Source organism: Apteryx mantelli, chromosome 22, assembly GCF_036417845.1.
Source record: "Apteryx mantelli isolate bAptMan1 chromosome 22, bAptMan1.hap1, whole genome shotgun sequence".
Taxonomy (NCBI): domain Eukaryota; kingdom Metazoa; phylum Chordata; class Aves; order Apterygiformes; family Apterygidae; genus Apteryx; species Apteryx mantelli.
In genome coordinates this window covers 9,992,997-10,015,973 of record NC_089999.1, presented here as the reverse complement: position 1 = coordinate 10,015,973, position 22,977 = coordinate 9,992,997, and the positions used below count along the sequence as shown (strand labels likewise).

General features: G+C 38.3%; 1 protein-coding gene across 1 annotated transcript; it reads right to left on the bottom strand.

Annotated features, from left to right (window-relative positions):
• Nucleotides 1-1,511: 1,511 nt before the first annotated feature.
• NSRP1 (nuclear speckle splicing regulatory protein 1) lies at nucleotides 1,512-22,496 on the bottom strand. The gene is made up of 7 exons (XM_067309631.1): nucleotides 22,461-22,496; nucleotides 20,836-20,923; nucleotides 9,517-9,573; nucleotides 7,435-7,566; nucleotides 6,304-6,511; nucleotides 5,526-5,634; nucleotides 1,512-3,176 (listed from the first exon to the last, which is right to left on the bottom strand). The coding sequence occupies exons 1-7, from the start codon at nucleotides 22,478-22,480 to the stop codon at nucleotides 2,138-2,140; spliced, it is 1,653 nt and encodes a 550-aa protein (XP_067165732.1). The 5' UTR covers nucleotides 22,481-22,496; the 3' UTR covers nucleotides 1,512-2,137.
• Between the last annotated feature and the right edge of the window lie 481 nt (nucleotides 22,497-22,977).

Here is a 22,977-nt window from a genome sequence, read left to right as displayed (position 1 = left end):
TTTAGTTATGATTTAAACCTAATACAAGCAGGTACAATCTACTTCAGTCTGAATCTGTGTATGACAGGAATTTGGTGCCATGTCATCTGCTACTAGCAATATAAAATCCCATTAATTCAAACTATGCCTAGACCCTGACCTGTGATCAAGAAAACTTAAGGCTGTCTCTGCTCATACTACTGAGCTCTTACAGACAGAAAAGATGTTTTTGAATGTAAAAAGGAACCCAAACATTTTCCCAAACCTTTCCTCCTTTAATTGTCCTCTGCTTAAGATAACCAAAGCTTTGACAGCAGTATATTCTCAAACGTAAGTCCTCCTCTAGAAAGGATTACACAGCCCAAACACCGTTTTCTCTTTTTGGCCAAAATAAAGGCTGAAAGGACAAGGTGGCAAAGTCTTTTTTTTGTTTGGGCTTCACCTTGGAAAATTAAATCAAAAATTGTAGGGAGGATTACTCGAAATACAAGTACTTCTAGCTAAATGTATCCTAATCATAAGGTTAGCTTATACTGCCCCACAGAAAAAGAGCAAGCGTATCATAAGGAAAAGGGGGGGGAAAAAATCCCCAGAGCAAAACTTCTGGTTAATTCTATTCTGAGAAATTTATTTTATGACGTGAAAAAGGAGCCCAGAGGTTTTGGCAGCATTTAACTGAAGAGGACACATGAGCACAACTGACCCAGCTGCTCTTTCTGCTATAAACTAATGTAGTAGAGTTAATCACACTGTAAGCCTTCTTGACAAGTTTCTTAAAAATGCCACGTTTCAAGTCTGAGAATCCTCTTCTTCAGTCCTGGCAGAAAACACTGAGCACTCAAAGAACTGGGCTATCAAGGCCATATTTGAGAAAGCCCCACAGAAGTTTTAAAAAGTAAAAGGATTACTAAATCAGAGCCTTTTTTATTATTACTTCACTCAGCTAATTGAAAAGGGAACAAATTGTTATAAGTATTAATCCTACCACCTCTAGAATAGAAAGTGTCTAAATATACAGTAGACAATCCACAAATCTCAATCTTTGCTATGTAAAACTGTCTGAAAATACTTAAAACCATTTCCCACATAAGCAATTGATTGTTTATTATGCTTCTTTGTATCTGCTCTGAAACTAGAGGACTGCCATAAAATGATTTCTAAGTGCTGAAAACCATTCTTGTAGCACTTTTAAAAACTTGTCTGTTTGATACTCTTTCACCATATATTGTGGCATAAAAGTGATAAGTTTACTGGAGAAAAAAGAAAGAAAGAACAAACAAACTACTGGAAAAAGTGTTGAAAATACATTCCAAAAGCTATGACCTATTTACCAAGTTATAGTTTGGAGAGAAGTTTATTGCTTGCTTATGACCCCTTGAACAGATGAATTGACAAATTTAAGATATTTCTGCCAGCAGAACAAGCAGGTATGACAATACCTGAAAAAAATTCATGTACCTTATTTCACACAAAAAAGATGCAGCTTTTTCCAGTAAAATAACACAATCGTTAAAAAAACCCTACACGTTAGATCCAGCATGTATCTTACACTTTATTCAAGTATTTCTGTACATCAGGTCCCCAAAACCAAAGCCCACACATATATTCAAATCTATATGTTAATATGCATTTAGCTAACAAAACAGCATAATACATACAGAGATTTCCTAGATTATTATTCAGGCTGCTTTTCTTGCATTTTTCTCATTTACAGGTCTGTTTCTCATTTTTAAGAGCATCACAGGGCAACAGTAATTCTTGTACAGCCTGAGAGCACTGTTGTTTCAGAGCCAATACCAGCTTGTAAGAGGAGTAGGGGCTCACAGGAGGATGTGTTCTCACCCAATGCTGTGTCAAACCTGTAGGACTGTCCCAGATTCTTCAGATGAAGAATAAAACACATCAAGGATAGGGTACTGGAGGCCAGGGTGGGCAGAAACAGCCAAATTCAATACCTTGACTGTATAAATTTACTGAGGTTCTCTATCAAGTGACCCATTAACACATTTCAAAAGATGCTGCTTCTATTATGGAGCACATTTTGAAGAGACAGTAATAAATAACCAGGATACACTTTTACTTCTGTACAAAAGCCCTTGCAGCAGTGGCTTTTCTCTTTTGGTTGAGAGACCAAGTGTTTTTGTCCACTGCAATGAAATTAATCTTCTTCTTTCTCAATGTAAGATTTTGTACTGACACGCGCCATTTGCCTTGCCAAATAGCGATCCCTTGCTGACATGACTGTCTCTTCATTGCTCCGTTTGGCAAATTTGCTTACGCTCTCAGACGGTTTCTGTGCCTGTTCTTTCTCCTCTTTCTCTCCTTCCTCTCCAGCTTTACGTTTTGGCTCAGACAAAATTCCAGAGCTGGAGCTGCTCTTCTCATCCACCTCTCTCTCTTTTCCCTTTGTGTGCTTTTCTAGATCAATCTCTCCATCTTTTTCTAAAGATGTAGGACTACTTTCCCTCCTGTCCCTGTATTTCTTTCCATCACTACCATATTTCTCTTTTCTCTCTTTTACATGATCTTCCTTTTCTCTGTACTTCTCTCCTCTCTCCTTCTCTCTATCACTGTATCTATCTTTACCATTTCTTACTCTCTCTTTTTCTCGTTCCCTTTCTGAACACTTCTCCTCTCTCTCCTTTGCCTTCCTCCATTCTCTATGTCCTTCCCTCTCTTTTCTTTCCTTCCCCCTTTGTTTATCATCTTGCTCTTCCCTCCTTCTGTAGTTATCCTTATTAGTATGATCCCCATATCTGTGTCGCTCTTCCTTTTCCCTTTGGTGATCCTTTTCCTGAGTCCTACTTCTTCTCTCATGATCTTTTTCCCTGTGTGATTCATCATTTCCCATTCTGCCTGTTCTGCTCTCCCCCCTCTTAGGATGATTTGTTTGTGCTTTTGTGCGCAGCTCATCCTCCTCACTGGAGGAGCCTGGTGACCTGGAATGCCTCCGGCTCTTGTGATGCTTAGACTCCTCTTCACTGCTCACAGAGCTGTCTCGCCTTTCCTTCTCTTTCAGATTTACTTTACTATTTTTACGTCTCTTATCATCATCACTACTATCACTTCCTAAGTCAGTGTCAGCATCCGGATTATCCTCTTCCTTAGCAGAGGGCTTGAGTCTTTGTCTTTCATCTGGGCCTTTGTTTCTTTCGTTGGATTCATCATAATAATAGTTAGATTTTTCTTCCTTTATCCTACATTTTTTATGTTAAAAAAGAAAAGAAACATTACACAGCCTGAAATCTCAGATGTTTCTAGAAATTGACTTCTAGTCAGGACCTAAGCAAGACTGTAAATAACTGATGCTGCTGAAAAGTCCAAGAAAGCAAATCTCTGTGGCTCTGGTTCCAGGAGTTCAGTGCAAAGGATCTGTATTAAAAATGCACGTCTGGTTCACTGGTAACTACAAGCAGATGAATTTATCTAAAGAACGAGCATGGTTAAATATCTGCAGCCTCTGTCTAAGGGACAGGACAGAGATTCATATTCTAGTGTTAGCTCTTTGGCAAGCTATACACTTTTATTTCTGTGTTTATTCCTCTATTCATGTCAAATAATTATCTGCAGAAGAAGCAGGTCTTATTTTTGGTGACAGCGATAAGAACAGTTTCCATTATTAGTAGGAGATTTCTTAATCCAGTATTTCTGAAGATCTCACTCTTTTGGTTAAATAGAGACTAGTATCTTTTCCACAGCTCGCAGATTCTTAAATACAAGAAGAAGAACCATGAAGGACAAATTCATAATTTCAACTTGGCCACTAGCCAGGAAGGTTATGCTTCTTCGTTCTTTTCTGACTGAAGGAAATACATGTTTAATCACACACGCCACATGCCTTTTCTTTCTAATCATGTAGCTACAGTAATGGTCTGTGGCAAATTCTCCTTATGAATCAGTGGACCATCTGGTTAGACTGAATGTTTGATGCATGATTGAAAGTGTTGTTATTCCATGAAAACTAAGAATTACACTGAAGAATTCCATAATTATGCCTTCATTTGCTTTACTAATCCAATTAATTAAAACAACAAGTCAAAAGTGGATCATTTATAGGGCAAGCAACAGAAATTCTGAGATCTGAAGTTTGAACTGAGTTCTTTTTGTTTTCTATTGTGCTACCATAATAAAGAAGAAAATTAAAATACACACTTGAACTCATCCGAAAGCCTAGCTCGGAGCACTATATACAGTACTACCTGTTTTCCTCCAAATTAATTTTATATACAGCTTGTAAAAGAAACACTTCCATAATCTGCAAGATTAAGAAACCACAATTTCAAAGTGATCTCTACACAGTACAAAATGACATCTTCATGAAGTGGCTTTGAAAGAAGAACTGTACAAGCAAATGGAAAACCAGATGGGCCAATCACTACAGCCACTGTTTTATAAAGAGATACAACAGAATAACTTAGATTTCATCAGTAAAAAGAAGAAACCATGAAAAGCAAAATTCGTTTAACCATTGTCAGTAGCAATCTTTGCCAGACAGCCACAGAAAGCAAGCAGATATTGCTCTCTGGCAAAAACCTGATATAGGACACTTTTCCAAGTGTACAGGTATACTAACTAATATTTTAAGTCTCATATGACAAACAACTGTGGCCTCAAATTTTGCATTCTCCACTTGAATTCAGGAAGCTGCTCTGCGTTTCTTCCAGTCAGTAATTTTTACCTCCCATTTCTTTTATACCACTTTTTGCTATTATATGCGAGCAAGTGACATATCCTTGTATTAGAGGGATAACGCAGAATGCCCATATTTCAGATAGCTGAGTAATTTCACTGTGATCACACTTCTGATATCTAGGTTTAAGGCCTACCAAGTGAGTTTTAACCTGAACTAATCGTTTTAAATAATTATTTGTTGCATATAATAAATATACCCCAGTCAACATCTTTATCTAAAGGACAGAATTCCACCTTCTCAACTACATAAATAATTTGCCTCACCTGATTACTTAGTTTTGGACTGTACATATATTAATATTTTAAAATAGTCCTACTGGATTTCCTATTATTTGATTAACTTCCTTTTATCACAGAACCAACACTAAATTTATTTATTTTTCATACACCTGTAAATGTGGAACGAGGACAAAGCTGGAGACCTATTTTTTTTTCCCCCCAGGAAATTTGTATCATCGCATTATTTCCTATAACTTTAGAGTACCTTACCTCTTTATGCCCGTTATTTTACCTTTTATTCTTCACATGATTAAACTATGCAACTTAAAGCAGATTGCCAAGTATTGTGTAAACCAAAGTAAAAACCAGGTTAGAATAATATCTGGCAGTATTACCACTGCGACTATCCCCCGACACCTTTTAAAACAGCATCCCTGCCCTGCTTGCTCCTGTCTTATAGTAAAGTCTATACTGATGATCAGATATTTTCCAAATAACTCAGTTGTATAAAGTAATATGCTTACCCTACCAGTGTTTTAGTATTTCCCATCTTTCTACAGGGTTCCAATGATTTTGGAATCACAAATAAACAGAAGCAGCTTTGTATGCAAAACCCTTCTGGAATCACATCCTACCTGGCTTCACGGAAGCTGCATTTAGGCATCTCTTCTTCCCCCACTCTCTGGTTTAAAAAATGTCTGTAAAATCCACTGAGATCCTTCTGTTTGGTCACATCCAGGCATGCTAAGGGAAAGAAAGTAGGGTTGGAGTAACTGTGTCAGAAATGCTTATGAGACACTACTCACAGGTGGTAAAGATATCATCAAGAGCACAAATCTCCATCTTAGAGGTTTTCAAGACCAGACTTGAAAAAGCCCAGAGCAACCTGGCTGGAATAAATGACCTTCTGAGGTCCCTTCCAGCCTGAATTATCTTATGATCCTATACTCAGAATGCTGAAAATACAGAAGATTACAAGTTCACCAAATTTATCTTTCTTGTTCTTTATTCTACTAACCATTCGTAGTCCTAGTCCTTTATGCCTATTTCTAGGACACTTCACAGAATGTCTGAAGTAAGGAATCTAAGCATCATTGGACCCCAGACATACTATTCTTTCTTCAACAACTGACCCTTCCTCAAAAATTAGAAGTAGTAACCCAAATAGTACTGACACACAAATTGAGGAGCTTGCTCTGTTCCTTTTGTAATCTGCGCAAAGGAAAAATAACAGCCAGAATCTGGTTTTGTACAGATTGCTATCTATTCCTTTTTGATATTTTTGATATTTTATTTTTGATATTTCAACTATCTCAAGCCTCACAGAGAATCCAGGATAACAACACTGTAAATCACATACAAGGCCATATTTCTTTTTAAGCAGGAGTCATACTGATTCAGTGTGAATCTCACCCTCCAGAGCTGCTTCTCTTCTTTCTCTTTCCTCCTCCTCAGCCCTTTCTTGCAGCTTCTTTTTATAGGCCGAAGTCACAAAGGCCTCTTTGTCAGCAAACTCTCCTCCTTCCATCTCACGCTCTTTCTGAATTTTTCTTTCCATCCTTTTTTCTTGTTCCTTCTTTCTAATCTCAGCTGCTTTGAGGATATTTTGGATGTATCTGGGCTAGAATAAATGGGGGAAAAGGTATAATGCTGAAAGATAATTAAGGTGGCTGAGAAAACACAAATTGGGATTGCTAAAAATATTGAAGAAAGTTTGCAATGGAAGAAAAACAACAGACGCTAGTCTCATGGGGTTTGACAGCAATCTTAAACTGTCACCCCCTTTTAGGTCACTGTCATGGCATGCTTCCTTTTAACAACTGCATTCAATTAAAAACTCAGCCTAGCTTTGACTAGGATGCATTTTGCTGAGTGAAAACAAATGTTTTGATTTCCCACTCCTCTGACTTCTGTCTTGTAATAGTCTTCCCCTTCTATTACTGCAAGAGAGTGGGATGCTTTCTTTTATATCTGCCATAACCTGACAAGTGTTTTCAAAAGAAATAGAATGTGTAATAATGAAAATATCATGTCAGGATAATTCAGCAATGCTTTGAAACAAGATGTTGGGCTGTGGAAACTGGCTCACATTTCACCAATGAAAGGTAATTTCTTTAGTCTTCTGACAGTCCTCCTGTAAGCTCGCTAGTGACTGAGGAGGACAGTTTATGTTCATTGGCTTGGTAACAAAAGCCTTTATTACCAGAAGTAGTATTCTTGCAGTGCCTAATCCTACTATCCTACTATAATAGTCTCTTCAGAAAAGCACAAGTATTACATACATCCTAAATAGGGTGGGAAACTTGGAGACTCTGCTGCCCTCCAGAATACCACTGGAGCAGGACTCCGAAATGTCCGATAAACTAACAGTATTACCAAAATTCTTATGAATTACTATCTTATGTAACAGGATTTGAGCACAAACCTTGTATGCCCCAGGAGAGAATACATTTGGCTTATTAAGACAAAGTTTAAAATTAAACAATCATAGTTATTCCTTGTATACATAGATAAGACAGACAGCATACATTTTCAGGTATGGACCTTTTTCTCATCTTTTCCTGATAATATTTTGGCATTATTTTCTTTCTTCTTCTGCTGCATTTCATCATAAATACTGTCATATTCGTACACTGTAGCATCTTCAGCCAAAGCCTTCTGAATCTCCAGTTTAGTCTAAACGAGGATAAGGGAGGAAGGGAGGAAAAAATACAAAAATGAAGCATGACAATTCTACCATCTTCAAACATTTTATTTCTATATTGTAATTTAAAGAAATTCACATTACAAACCTATCCATTGAAATATTGAGTGTAAATTAAAAACTGTCAGATCTACAAAGTTCTTGAACTGGTACTGGGATTGAGAACAGGAACAATTATCAGTAGCGTGCTTTGCTTACTCTATTTCCTACACCTACAAACAACAGTCAAAACCATAGTGGAACCTTCTTAATGAATAAGCTGTCCCATCATGTAACTTTTCTTTTTTTTTCTTTCTTTCTTTCTTTCTTCTTCTTCTTTTTTTTTTTTTTTAATTTTACTGTCTGTTTTCATCCATCGGCATCCCCTGCAAAGCTCTGAACAATAAATACGTACCAATAATATGTACCAATATGATTTGGGTTGCAATTTCATATTTCACAGTTCTATCTTCTGTTTACACAGTCAAATTCCAAGCCAGAACTATGAAACAACACAGTTTTTAAAAGCCCTATTTAAAAAACACACACACACTAGGGGAGCACTTAGATCTGATCTACTGCTAACAGAAGAGGAATGCTGAATGATAACCACACAAGTTTCTCTCAGGCACACATTAGCTCCATCAAAAACAGAAATATGTTAAATGCATGATGCATAAATATCTTTTCTCCCTCTAGCTATGTCTTTTATTGCTTTGGGTTTTTTTTAATTTTTATTTATTTATTTTAAGTAAAACACTTGTTTCTTCTGTAAAACTTATTCCTGAATTACAGTACAAGTATCATGGTCAGTAAATATTTATATATTTAACAACACAATACTTTGTCAACTTTAATCTCTTTGTATTATTGCATGCTACAAACAAAAACTGAGAAATTCATTCTGAAAAGATCACTACATTCTATGCCACAAAATAAAATGCAACATCTTGTGTATTTAAATGCTTGTATTGAGTAAACATAAGTTTTATTGCATTTGAAATTATGATCAGCTCTGCGTTAAACCTCAGTTACATAGTTTGCATTAGGCGGTTTTTCAGCTTCTCTGTTCATAGCCAGAAGAACTTCAAAAAGAACAAACCTGCCCAGAAAAGTGGAATAAAAACCTTTGCTAAAAGAAAAGCTCCCATTTCACCTTTGCTAGACTGAAACTAGAGAATTACAAGTCTAGTTTTAAAGAAAGTCTTGTGCTGCAGAAAGCAATACACAAAATTATGGACTTGTGCTGCATTTTCAAAGGATAACTAATTTTGAAGATACACAACTATGTTTCTGCAATTATTTAATATAATGAAAAAGTATTTTGCTACCATTTCATCTTCCAAATTTAGAATACTTTAGATTCTGATTATCATGTTTCTGGAAAGTAATCATGAGCACATGCCTTCTAGTAAAGATATATGAGAAATTTATAAAGATAAATGAGAAATTATCTATATAGGAAGTTTAAGAAAGGAAGGCATTTTATCAATATAACAGAAACCATACAAAAATGCAATTCCACGTATATTGACATCATTGGCAAAGCCAGATTAGAAAGTTCCTCTGCTTTGCTCACTCCAGCTGGTTATTTTTTCCGTCTCTGTGGCCCATTTCGTCCTCTGTCCATACCACTGCTTGTGAGCCTGTGCTGTCAACCTGCTTATTTCACAGGCCTCATTAACAGTGCAGATTCACCATCCATTATCCCAGAACAACTGAAGGTGCAGGAATAAAAGGACACTAGCTGGCATTTCTTATTCTTAGCTAGAATTTCTGATAGCTTTGCCACCAAACAAAACATGTGTGGACCAGCACCTCTGTTCAGCTGGCTCCCTGAAGACAAACACTCAAATACAGGTTAAACCACCATTTAGCTATGAATATTAAATTCAGTAATTTCTAACTTGCTGTAGGCATGAAGAGTCCCTATCACAGCTTACCTGTTTCATTGCTTGTTTTTTCAATGCTTCTTTCTGAAGACTTTCACCAACAGATGTCTAAAAGATGGAAACATTGCAGAAATAAAGTTAATAATATTGAAATAGCCCATGTTATTTTTCTACCATTCCAATGGACAACTATCTAAAAGTCTCATTTCATCAGTCAGTGATGGACTTCAATAGTATTTTTCTGAAAGCAAGAAAAACTGGAAATTCATTCATAAGCATACAATGAATCAGCCTTTTCCATGAGAAAAACTGCAATACCTCAACATACATATTTATTTTATTACAAAAAAAGTGCTGAGTTTAACAAAACAATTTTAATGAACAGTGTACCTCAAAATAATTTGCGCATAATTTGATGCCATTTCACAAAACAAGCAATCTCTGTTCAAGAAATGCTCAAGACATGAGGAGGTCTGTGACAACTGTTTTGTCCCAAACACTTGCTTCAAACACTGCCAAAGAACTGATAGAAAAGACGCATCCCTCAACTAAGGCAAGGGTCAGTCTATTGGTGCAAGAAGCTAGCACATCAGCAAGCAAAACATCTAGTAAAGGGCAGTTAAGGCCAAGAATGAAACAGATACCCAAGAGAAGGATGCTTGCAATGTGCCTACTGATTCTCAAAACCACTAAACTTCCCTTTTATTGCTACAAAAGGAAAAAAAAAAAAAGGGAAAAAAAGAAAAAGGAAAGCACTGAACTCCATCCACAAGTTAACAGAAATTGGAAGTGTATCCTCCTACCAAGCTGTGCATCAAAAATGTTAATGTTGCTGGAAACTATGTTTGTGAATACAGAAGGATAAATATTCTCAGGGTTTTTTTATATTACATTTCTATTACTCTCTGAAATAGGTAGGTGCTGCTCAGAATGTACAGTTTCCAATATGTAGTCAGAAATACAATAGTCATGAGCCAACATTTTTACGGACAATCATATGAAAGAACTGTATTCACAGTCAAAACCAAATATCCAAAAGGATTTTGATGCTTATTATAAGTTTGGTCTGTGCCATTAGCACTGTATTTTTTAAATATGAATGCTGCTGATTTGAACAACAAGTACTCTAAGCATTGATGCCTAATTTTAATTTTTCATGATTAATATGCTAGAAAATAGCAATACTTATCTTTCCTAGGAAAAAACAAATCTACTGCTGAAAAATGGTTTCTAATCATTCTTAAAAAAAAAAAATCACGTTTTAGTTAGTCTTTTAATTAGTGTTGAACTAGACTGTGTATCTTTCTTCTCTCAACCAATAGATAATACTGTTTACTAAGCAGATTCACTATAAATGACAGGATTCATAGCCTTGTTTATGTAATTAGATATCACTTAATCTTATAAAGCAGAAATAGGAAGAAAAAATTCTTTTCCATTTTGGCAGCTTCCCAAGTTTGCACCTTTGAATAGAACATGCGCTATACCACATTTAAAAAAAAAGAGATTGTGTAACCAATTGCTAATAAAAATAAAAACTGAAAATCAAATAATAGGAAGCTTGGAAGCAGGAACTAGGATCTTCTGAAATCGAATAAACCAAGTACAATGTAAATTCAAATAGATCTACTGAACAAAAGAGCTTTGGATTTCATTTGGTGCTTAGAAAATAATGATGCGTCATGACCCCTTTTTCTTACACTGTTGAAATTTTAACAGATGTGTCAACAAGGAAAAAAAAGCCAAGTGCTTTTCCACAATTTTCTACATGACAGATTGTAAACAAGTCAATTTTTTTTCACTAGTTTATTTCAGAAACACAGACAAGTTCTGCCATGAACAGCAGAATTAATGAAATCTCATTTTATATGGCTTTGTACAATCTGTCTCCACTTCCTTTATCATCATAGGTATCCTACCTGCTTGATTTGGCAAGTGCGCAGCACCCTGTGTGGTCAAAAATCTGCCACTGTACTGAGCAGTCAGTCAGCTGCTCCTTCTTAAAATGGAGAAGGATTAAAAATCACAAAATCACATCTTATGCCTGTCCCTTTGCCCAGATGCCAACTTTCATGAAAACTAAAGGAACCCAGTATCTTTGGGACCTCTGCCACCTATCAAATGTGGTTAAGATTGGTTAGCGAGTTCAAAAGGCATATGGAAATAACTAACAGGTAAACAGAGAGATCATAATTTTTTTCTGCTATGGCAGGGGGAAACTTGAAAGCTTCTATGTAGCCATGTCTCTCTCTTTTTTTTAAAAGGAGAGAAAGGCAGCATCTTGGAGGTGCACCAAGTAATTCTAAACTCAGAGAAAAAAGATGCTAAGGCAATGCTGTCAATCTTCAGAAAAGCACATATGGTATCACATAATAGCATCCACTGAATTCTAGTCATTCAGACATTTGCTTACTTCCTGTATATACTAGGACTTAGTTTCATAAGTCATTCTACAATCAGAAAAAAACTGAGAAATGAACTATTCAAAATATTCCTTCATAGCCCTGAGTGAGGGACTGACAGACAAGTAAAAAAGGCAATTTGAAAGGGTATATATTCCAACTTCTTCTAGTGCTTTAGTTGCTCTGTGCAGAACAGACTTAGACAAAATCCATCACTGTTTTCAAAATGTTAAACCTTATGTGGTTAAACTACAAGAAGAAAGTGTAGGCATGATGTGCACTTTTGGGGGAAAAAATGCATTGATTCAGTTATGCTCATCACTGGAAGGCAGCCCCTCTCTCTCGCTTAGCCAGTTGTAGATAATCAGGTAACGGAGCAGGCCACATTTGAGGCTTTAGGAGGCTCAGCTGGGCAGACATTAGCAACACACTCACAAAAAGTCCATTACTGTATCAGTGACTACATCCTGTACATCGCAGCTTGCTGAATTATTTGGACTAGAGTTGGACATATTTCTCTCATTTAGTTACTTAGTTGGTTGTTTGACTGGGGGAAGTGGAAAAAGGACTATTTGGTTTAAAAACAATCTACAAGAATCCTGGTTTCAATCATCTTGTATTTTCCTGTGGCTTTCAGACTGAATAGCTGATGTTGAGAAATATTTTAAATACTGTAATTAATGTCATAAGTTTTCTTCTAAAAATGCTATCTAGGAAGCAGTATAATTCTCTTAGTATAAGCAACCATTTTAAACTGGCAGCGGAGCACACATCAGCATTACACAGAAGACCTAGACTTGCTCCCAGCTCTTGGGGAGGAAGATGGTCCTCTGCTTCACATATTAAGGAACATCACTGAAGGATTCCTTTATCAGACCCTCTTACAGTGGCTTTACAGAAAGCTAGCTAAACAGTAAGGAATCTCCTCTGACATCTGCCAGAAAGCAGGGGCTCAATGAAAGAGGAAAGAAAAACAGATTCTGCAATTATATTTACAAAATAAGCTTTATTCCACCAAAATATTTGAAACTGCTTAGAATGTTTTCCTTGTCCGAGAAATAAATGCACTGATCTATAAAGATTATGCAAACACAGAAGTAATATACAGTCCTCATTATTGTACCTAAATTGTAAAGTCCACCTGTGATTTGTTTGTCCAGCATGGCAGTAAGTTTACAAAAAACAAACACCTTCCCTAGGTTTACGGTTGACAATTTCCTGTTGTGCTATGAGCTCTGATAGATGAGAACTTCCTGTTCTTTTGTATTGTTTTTACTTATCAACTGTCCATTTATTAAAGGCCCTACAAGCTCAGCAATCTGTCTCATACTTTGTTTCCCTGCAGTCAAGCTATTCTTTGGAAGCACAAAGCTTATAGTTTAATATTTTCTGGAGCAAGAAAATGTTTTAACCCTATCCTGTGAAACTATATAGAATCCATGCAAATCCAGAAACTCTTAGAAATGAGACCCAACAGTACACCAGCCCTACAAAGTCATGAAAGACAGCTTGTACGCAACTGAAGAAGTTAAAAAAAAAAAAAAAAAGTAACAAAAGAAATGGCCCGACATCTACTAATGTTTTTAATGTGCCCTCCCATTTCTTTTCTCCTACAGGCACCTTCTCCTGCAGGGTTCTTAAGTACTTGAACCACCTCCTTACTTTTATCCAGCAGGTTAGCACCCCTTGTAAGCTGCTTTTTAAAAGGACTTCCTTACATTGCTCCAACATAAGCAAAGAAGAACAGATAATCAAACTACTAATCAAGTTTTTTGGCTTATTTCTGGTAAGTTCAAATCATGCTAGCGACATGCAAGCCATTTACAAAAAGCTCAATTCAAAGTTCAAATCAAATATCTAAAAAGGTGATTTCACAAAGGAGACAACTAACAAATTTCATTTTCTTACAAGTTTATCTTGTATGCTCTCTCTGCCTTCCCACTACCACAACGTCCCAGTCTTCCCACACCTGCAGGTCCCATTTGCCATGCCTTTGTTTCCCTCCGCATCTTCTGCTTCCTCCTACCTCACCTTCCTGCATCTTCAATTTCCTCTTGTATCTCCAAATCTTCCCACCATTGCAAGAGCTCTTTCACATGTTCTTTATGGGCTCCTATAATATCTGAAGCTCCCTCTCACATTCCCTGAAGAGTCCAACTACAACATCCCAAGTGCTATCCCATATGCACACCCCTGAAATAGTCTGAATTTCCTCTCATGTCCACAAGCGCTTTCACTTGGCTCAGCTAAGAAGCAGCCTGCCTCTCAGCTAAATGGCGTGAACAGGCTGACAAGGCAGCCAGACCTCTGCTTCCAGGCCAGCCGAACAGAAAGGAGGTGGGTTGAGGTCATCTTGCCTCTCCCTTCATCAGGCCATTAGTAGGGTCTTTGTTCTGCAGCTGGACAAGCCTAGTCTTGTCAAATTTGCTTGAAATTGGGCGGTGCATTCAAGAGTTACTAGGGGCAAATGTCAGACAATGACTTGTCTAAACCTCTTTTTAGGAAACTAGACCAAAAGGATAGTAAATGATTGACCTGACAGTGCTTAGTTTAAAGAATATTTGGATTCTATTTACTCTTCTGATTTGTCAGCCATCTAATTTGTTCTTGATAAAAAGCCAGTTGCTGGCTTTGGGTTATCAGAAGCAATTCCTTCTAAATTCTGCTGGAAATTACATGATTCCTAAGACAGCAGATGTGACACCATTTCCAGTATAATCACAAATAAACAAATTTTAGACCTATGACTAATATCATTTTCAGTAATGAAGCTAGTTACTAGAAAGTTACAAACCCATGTAGCATTAAGGCTGTATTTATACAATGATCAAAAGCTGAAGTTGAAAACACTTGTGAAAAAAATATCAGTACAACTGTTTTAGACGTATACAAGAAATGCCTGACTTGTTTTTCCCACTGACTTCCAAACAAAGTATGAAACCAAAAAATTCTGACATAATAACTATTATTAACAGAATATCTTTTATTAGTTGCACAGCCTGCCTCCTAGGAAAAACGATTTGTGGTTGCTACCTAAAGCCCACATATGGTATTATCGATATGCAATGTAAGACTGCCCTGTCCCTTTTTTAAAACTAAAAAAAAATAAATAAAATAAAATAAAAGCTTCTGCTCTAATACAGCCTGCTATGAAAGGCCTATGAGGGGGCCTTGCCCTTTAACACTGTACTTTTGAATTCTCCACATGCTGTTTTTCAGTAAACACGCAAAATAAGTTATCTTTCTTTAAAGAGAAATTCATTTTAAAGGGAAATGAAATTGCTTTAATGATGTCAGGCAGATTGAATGTAGTTCAATTTTAATCTCTCACTACAACCATCTAATTTTAGCTGGATGTGCAGAAGAGTATTTGACCAAACAGCAACAGCAGGATAACATGGACTATTATTTGATCAGCAAGTGAAAGATGCCCAGATAGTCAATCAGTTCTCAAAAAGTAAAAAAACTTACATTTATGCTGAATTAGCCATCCTAAACGCTCTTTGTCATTAAAGAGTGAGAAACAGACACTTTCAGAGCAAAATTAATCTGTCTGATTTTAGATATCTACTTTAGAACGAGTTGTGCCTCAGAAGGATTGGTATCTCTATTGACTATAGTGGGAGCTCAGGGTACTCAAGTGTAGATGTCTGCACAATTTTACATGTATGGATCTCACCCAGAGTATGTGGGCCTATGTGGCTAAGTCTCATAAAGGCTGAGACATGATTTTGTTCCAACCATTTCATTCTTCTCATGTGGCATTCAGAATCTCAGGTTGTGATATCTTCAGGCTCATGTCAGGATTTTTGGATTCATGACACTGGTATCAAAACAGATCTCAAAATGAGCAAGTTTTAGTTAAACCTACTTACATTCTCATACATATGTATTTAGCAACAGATCATTAGGGCTTGCCCACCTAGAAACTTACATTATCATACTAGCGCCTACACACGGACAATTACTAAACATAAATGAGACTCAAGCCTTCATTAAAAAGAAAGTCTGACAACAGATTCATCTCAATTTATATCCTATCCTAGCCATGGCCACTAACAGAAGAGAAAGAATGTGAAAAACAGGTCATGTAAGTAATTAGCTTTCCTCAGCATACCCTCACAGCTTCCAGCAATCAGAAGTTTGGGGACTTCCTGAACTGGAGGATGCACCTGGACTATTGTTTGACACCAAGATGCATCCCTTAATTTGACTCATGACTTTCTGAATCCATTTATGGTTTTGGCCATGCCACAGTATCCTGTGGCAATGAGTTCCACAATTTAATTATACATTGGGGGGAACCCTTCCTTTTGTTTAGATTAAACCAGTTACTTGGTCATTCCATAATACACCCTATTGCTCATATTATAAGAAACAGCAAAATCACTTTACTTTCTCTGAATCCTTCATAATTTCACACACTTCAGATATTCCTCTCCACTTCCTTTTCCTCAGTAATCTCTTTTCTAAGAGCTTCCTACTCTATTTAGTTTTATTCTGCCTGAAAACTGTTACATAAACTCTGGCCATAATCATTACTCATAACCTCTCTATTTTTTTTTTTTTTTTTAAAGACATGCTTTATCCTTTTTGAAAGTGAATAGAAGGAGCTGCAAGCAAAAACAAAGACCTGAGTCCACAATAGCATATAGTTTTCTCCTTGTTTTCCAGTGCATTTTCTTCCACGCTTTCTTAAACACTTCATTTATCTTTTGGATGGTCACTAAAACCCAAGCTGATACATCCACCAAACTATCCACACTGACTCCAAGATCTCTTTCCAGAATTTAGCACCTATCATGCTGTATGCACAGTTAACTTTTCATCCACACATTACATCCTGTAGCAACAAAACAATTTTGAAAGGCTGTCGTGTAAGGTAGAGGAATGTATGTTGGATAATTCTGGTACAATAAAGAAACAGAAGTCTTACCTGCTGTAACATGAGTCTCAATTTAAACAGAGATATTTCAACTAAATTCCAGTTATACAATAGAATATGAAACAGTGCACTGGTAATACTGACAAACCATCTCTCAAACCAAAGGTAATACATGAAAAAAGGGGATAATTTCTTTGGAGGAAATGGAGAGATCATAAATGAGAATAAGCCAGAATGGAAACTTACTTCTAACATTTCATTATTTGCTGCTGTAACACGTATTCTCTGTAAGAGGCTCTCCTAGGGGTAACAATCCTCCCAAAATTTTGTAAGATAGTAACAATTCCTCCTCACCATGAAGGCAAATAATGCAGAATTATTTGGGTTATAAATAACTGGAATTGCCTGGTTTACTTTTTCCCAGGCAATATGTTATTTCAAGAAAGTTTCCATCCCAGATGTTTAGCTTGTTATGAACTAACCTGAAGATCATCTTCACCAGTAACTAGCATGTCCTCAGCCACAGCAAACAGTATATTGTATTGATATATAAAATGATCACCTTTCAAATTCCTTCAGCAAGGGTATAGGCAATATCTTAATGAAATATGCATAGTAACATTAAAAAAAAAAAAGGAACAAAAGTTTCATATCTAATACATAATCACAGACCAAGTCAGGTGTGCAGATTTCCCAGCACAAACTTTATTAGAGTTCAGTTAAAAATACACAATCTCCAGACATTTGAGATGTAGTTTTGACTGATAAGGTAGCAGACAGGAAATGAAACCCCTCCCAAATGCTACTCCTTATCTTGAAAAGCTCTGAAATTATTATTGAACTAATAAAGTAATTTTGCTTTTTTTTTTTTTAAATGATCTTCTGTGATAAAGGCAGTTATGAGATTATTACTTTTTGCTGTGTATGTACCATACTGATGCACATGGCAACTTCTAAGAGTCTTTAGAGCAGATGCTGATAGTAAATGTGTCAGCCTTTACAAATTCTTTGGAAGGAAGAAACCTTAATCTGCTAAGCTAAAAGTTAGTTGACAGCACCATATTATAATTCACTGTTTTGCTTTCATGTTTAGATATTAACAATGAAACTACAGGAACATTTACACCATGTATTTTTCTGAAGCTTTAGAGAACACCATTCTCCATTAGTATTATCAACATGTATTGAAGTATTCTGGATGACAGCTAATTGCTTGAAGAGTGTAATGCAAATCATCTAGTGTTTCAAACTGGCTTTTTCCACATATCAAAACCAAACCCCAGAAGATTCTGCTGTGGTAGAGCTTCATAATGATGCTTTATCATGATTTCGTTTTTAGCCTCTCATTCCATGTGAAAGGACACACTTCCAGACAGCAAGCGCATCTGGCAGCAGAGGGACAGACAAACCTGTTCTGCCTTATGCTTCCTGTGTAACCTTGAGCAAAGCACTTAGGACCAGATTTCAGAAAAAAAGACAGATTAACTCAAGCCCTTAAATTTCAAATAGATCCAGAACTACAATTTGAAAATATGCAATCCAACTGATAACTCTGCAAGCATCTCAAGTTTACCGCTTTCTAAGTTTTCAACTTGCAGGTACCACAGTTACCCAGTGTTCTTCTGCATGCCTGAAAGTGCCCCAGATCATGACAAGGATGAGAAGTTCAGCTCTTAGTGCATGCTTAACTCTACCAGGATTGAGCTCTTGCTCAGCTCCCCAAAGCCAACTTGGTAAATTCAGAACATGTCAAACAGGTTAAGTTCTGTACAAAACACCAACAAATCCTATATAAAGGAATCCCTGCTATTGGCCATTGTGATAACTGTGCTTTTCACCACAGCAATAGAAGAGCTAGGTGATAACCACTCTGACCAGCATGTATGAGACTTGGACCCCGTTCTTCCCTTTGCCTGCAAGAATTCAAACTCACATCTCTTACCGCCCAGGAGAGTGCCCTGAGGCTGTAGGGTATTTTACAGGGGCACTTCTTCCTTCCTTCCTTCCTGCTTAAGCCATTCTATTTTTCTGGAAAGAATTCAAAGTTCATTGGCCCAAAGAAAAAATGCAGAAGTGAAAAAATGCAAGACATCCCCGTACTCGGGGAGGGTCGCAGTCCTACCTCAGGGACTTCTTACACATCTTAAGAATAATTCAGTGTTTAATGACAATAGACTACTTCAAGCTTATGCTTAGGATTTGAAACATGTGGGTTCAATCCCTTGATGTAGAAAAGAACACCAAATCCTGAACTGCCACGGACAGGGAAAGTTCTCCTGCCATTGGGCACAGTGGATCCACTACTATCTCCATTAGCTGTGCTTAAAGGAAAGCCTCTCTTTAGAGCCATGGGGCCAGCCATGAGCTCAAATGAGGCATTTTCTGACAGTTCTGAGAACAGCAGCGAAGTGAGGAAAGAGATGCTACTTAAGACATGTTGCTGTCCTCTGTGTTTCCTGTAAGCTGCACTGAGGCAGCTCCATGTTCAGTGTACAGAGTTGAGTCGATATTACTAGGCAGCACCTCACCCTCCCACCACGCATTGTATAAAGGGAGCTCAGACACCTTCAGCAGCATTCTGGACTCTACAGTGGAACCAGGCATACAAAGGTTAAGGATTGCTAGACCCAGGCTTTCTGTAAAATACAATTAACAGCTACTTCTCACAGAACTTGAGGCTAATACATTAAAAAACTGTGTTGATAATGGGAGTCAGAGACTGACAGAGATTATTTGACACCTTATTAGCATTGTTTTTTCAACCACACAGAAGACGACGCATAAGTGCATTCAGCGAAGCTCTTGAAAGTAAAAATAACATTTCTGTAACAAGGGTTATAAAAATATTAGTATTATAAATGTTAACATCTTAAAATGTTAAGATTCTAGACTAAGTGAATGCTAACTTTATTTTCGAGGGAGAGGGTGGTGGTGTTGAAAAAGCTGAATGTGCACATAATGACTTTATGATTAAATTAACACCAGTAATTCCTGATAGATAAAAACCAGAAAACAGTAACCATAGGTTCACAGAGCTCCATCTACATGGAGAGATCATCTCCGCAGTTCTGAGTTTCTACTCTTTACCTGTAAACTATGGAGCTACTTGTTTTAAATTGTTTGGTTATACAACAAGTTGAAATACAGTCTGTTTTAGAAGTTGGGTATCTGTAAAGGCATACACATCAGCCTTACACACCAAGCCAGTTCTTGGATGTTCCCCATGCTGATAGCAGTACACACAGAATTGTAATTTTTATGGTGTACAGCACCCTCTACAGGGGCAGGTAGAAAATTTTATTTTTGAAGGTAATACTAAAAAAAGAAAAGAAAAGAAGGAAACTAGGGAAAGGGACACTGTCAACATCATGTAATATAATCATACATCATATAATATCAATAAACTTTATGAACATAGAAAGGCTGTATATTGTCTGACCTAATAACACATTTTAAGTGTCATGAGAATTACAAGTAATACTCATTACTTGCCCCCCTCCCCCCCCTTTTTTTTTTTGCTTCCCACTCCCCCCTTCTCTCTTCTTTAAAACTTTTGATTTGTCCAGCTTGGACAATGAACTTCACTGAAGTTAGCTCTGCTTTTGTTTAAAGTGAGTTCCCACTTAATAAATCAGTATTATCAAATTTAGGTGGAAAGATCAATATTAAAACACACTTAATATATTAACTGTAAAGTGCAGTTGTTAAAAATCAACAGTTGACCACTACTGGCGTTTCTATTTGTAGACATATTTACCTGGGACGACCAAACAGTTTCTTTGTGAGCTAGATGCTGTTAACTCTTACAAAGAAATGGCCACATAAGCGTGATTACCTTTTGGAAGAGCTGACAGAAAGTAACTAAGCATCAAGTTATCACTTCGATTTAACTTGAAATAAAGAAAAGATAGAACATATTTCACAATCACAACCCAAATGATGATGCATATCTTAGTAACACTGCTGTAAGCTGATGCTGGCCTTAGGGTTGTAAAAGCACTAATAAATAAAGTAATAAATAAATTGTAATAAATAAATTTCAAAAACACAGGGCAAATTTCAGAAGAAAAATGATGAACTGACCTCTTCATCAGAGTCATCTGCAAACACTGAAAGTTTCTTCGTAACGAGATTTTTCTGTTGCATTTTTTGGGGCAAAATGAGCCCATATCTAGGAAAAAGATTAAAAGTTGCCTTTAACATTATTTACAATAAAATATATAGTGTGTTCCAAAACAAAAACCCACCATTCACAATTTCAGAAACAAAAAAAATCAGCATCAACACAATGCTGTCAAGTGTAGTTCTGACCAGTATTTGTAGCAGCACACTCAGCTTTGCCACAAACTTGTCAGCTTCTCCCATAGCTACTGCTTTTTCCTATGCAAAGTTTCTGAATGCTACAATCTTCCTAAATTAGGCAGCAAACCCCTCTTATCCTTAGTTTTCTAAATAACGCTTTTTCCTCCCACAGAGGAGAAATGACTACTCTTTAACTTAGTCTTAGCCTACAGTACACACTCCTCTGTAATTAAGTTTGCCTGTGCAGTAAATAGTTCACATATTTTGTATGAGACTGTAAACCACCAATACACAGACACAACTCTGGAAAAGACTTACAGTCAGCTTATGTCATGCAGAGAGATCAAATAACTACACATGCAGAACTCTTACGCTGACACAGCTAACATCTGTTGTGTTTTCAGTAACCAACAGTTTCACTTTCAGGAATTTCTCTTCCACCAGCCTCTCCCTGAACTCATTTAACTTTTTGTATCTACTGCATCATGGACATCTCCAGCTTAACTCCACACTTTGTGTGGAACTATTTCCTTTTATCTACTTTGAGCCTGCCCCCCCACCAGCTTTACTTGCTCCTGATGTGCAGGCAGCACACCAAACTGTGGTCCTGCCACACCTGCATCACATCAGTCCCAAGTGTTCAGCAAGGATTTGGATGGTAGCAGTTACAGAGCACTTTGTGGGGGACTGCTAAGAGCATTCTGCCTCATAAGAGTCAAGACTCCCCTACGTCAGAACAACAGCAGCCTTCACGGCTTTTTCACTTAAGGGTTTGGGTTGTGTTTTTTTTTGTCCTTTTGAAGTAAACATAGTTTTAAATTCAGACCAATATAGATAGCAAGGCTACATGAGCTGCAGGGAAGACCTATCCTGCTTTGGGTCCAAAGGACAGCCCCAGCTTAACAGCAGCATCATACTCGCTCTGAAGAACTAAACACTTCTACTACGTTTATAAAGAAATTGTAAGAAACAGCGGGCAGGAGACTGAAGCCGCAGTCGCACAGAAGCCGCGGCAGCTGATGGAAGGGCGCTCACGGGGGGAGCCGGCTGCCGAGGCCTGCAGCCCCCAAGGGCTCCGAGCACAAACGAAGCCGGTTAAGGGATTTCCTTGCCAGGCCGGGTCCCAGGTCCTCCTGCCCCTTGAGGGCCCGGGGCAGCCACCAGCTCCCCGGCTGGAAGAGCCTCAGGCGCCAGCCCCGCCTCACAGAGCCCGGACACCGCGGAGGAGCGGCCCGGGGAGGGGCTCTGCCAGGCCCTGGGGCCCGAGGCAGGACCCCGCCTGCGCCCGCCCTCGGCGGCGAGCGGCGGCCCCCCCAGCTGCTGCCCCGCGCAGCAGGGCCCGTTCGGCCCCTCAGCCCCGAGGCGGCCGGCGGCGGCCCCGCAGCCCCAGCGCCGCCCTCACTCACTGCTTGCTCGGCGCCGCCATCTTGTCCCGGCACCCGTCGCCGCCGCCGCGAGGTGGAGCCGCCTGCCGTTCCGCGGCCGCAGATTCGGCGCGGCCGAGGCGCCCCCTTCCCCGCCCGCCCCGGGGCTCGGGCAGCCGCCTGCCCCCGCCTCTCTCCGGCACGGGAGCAGAGAGCGGGCGGGCGGGCGGGCGGGGGGGTGTCGGAGGCTGGGCACCTTTTTTTTAACGGCTCATCGGCGAGTGGCGAAAGTGCCGATGGGGGGGGCGGCGGGAGCTTCGCCCCCCGAGGGCCGCCATTCCCCGGGGGGGAGGTTTAGAAATCAACCCGCCGCCCCCAATTATAAAATACCTGGTCGACTTCCCTCGCTGCTGGCTGAATAAAGAAAGAGGAGTTTAATTTCCCAAAATTTTATTAAAAAAGTGATTCCGCCAAAAGAAACGTTATTGCAAAGATGAAATCTTGCTACAGACAGTGAACTCGGCCATAATCTCAAGCTTTACCCCAATAAGAAAGCTCT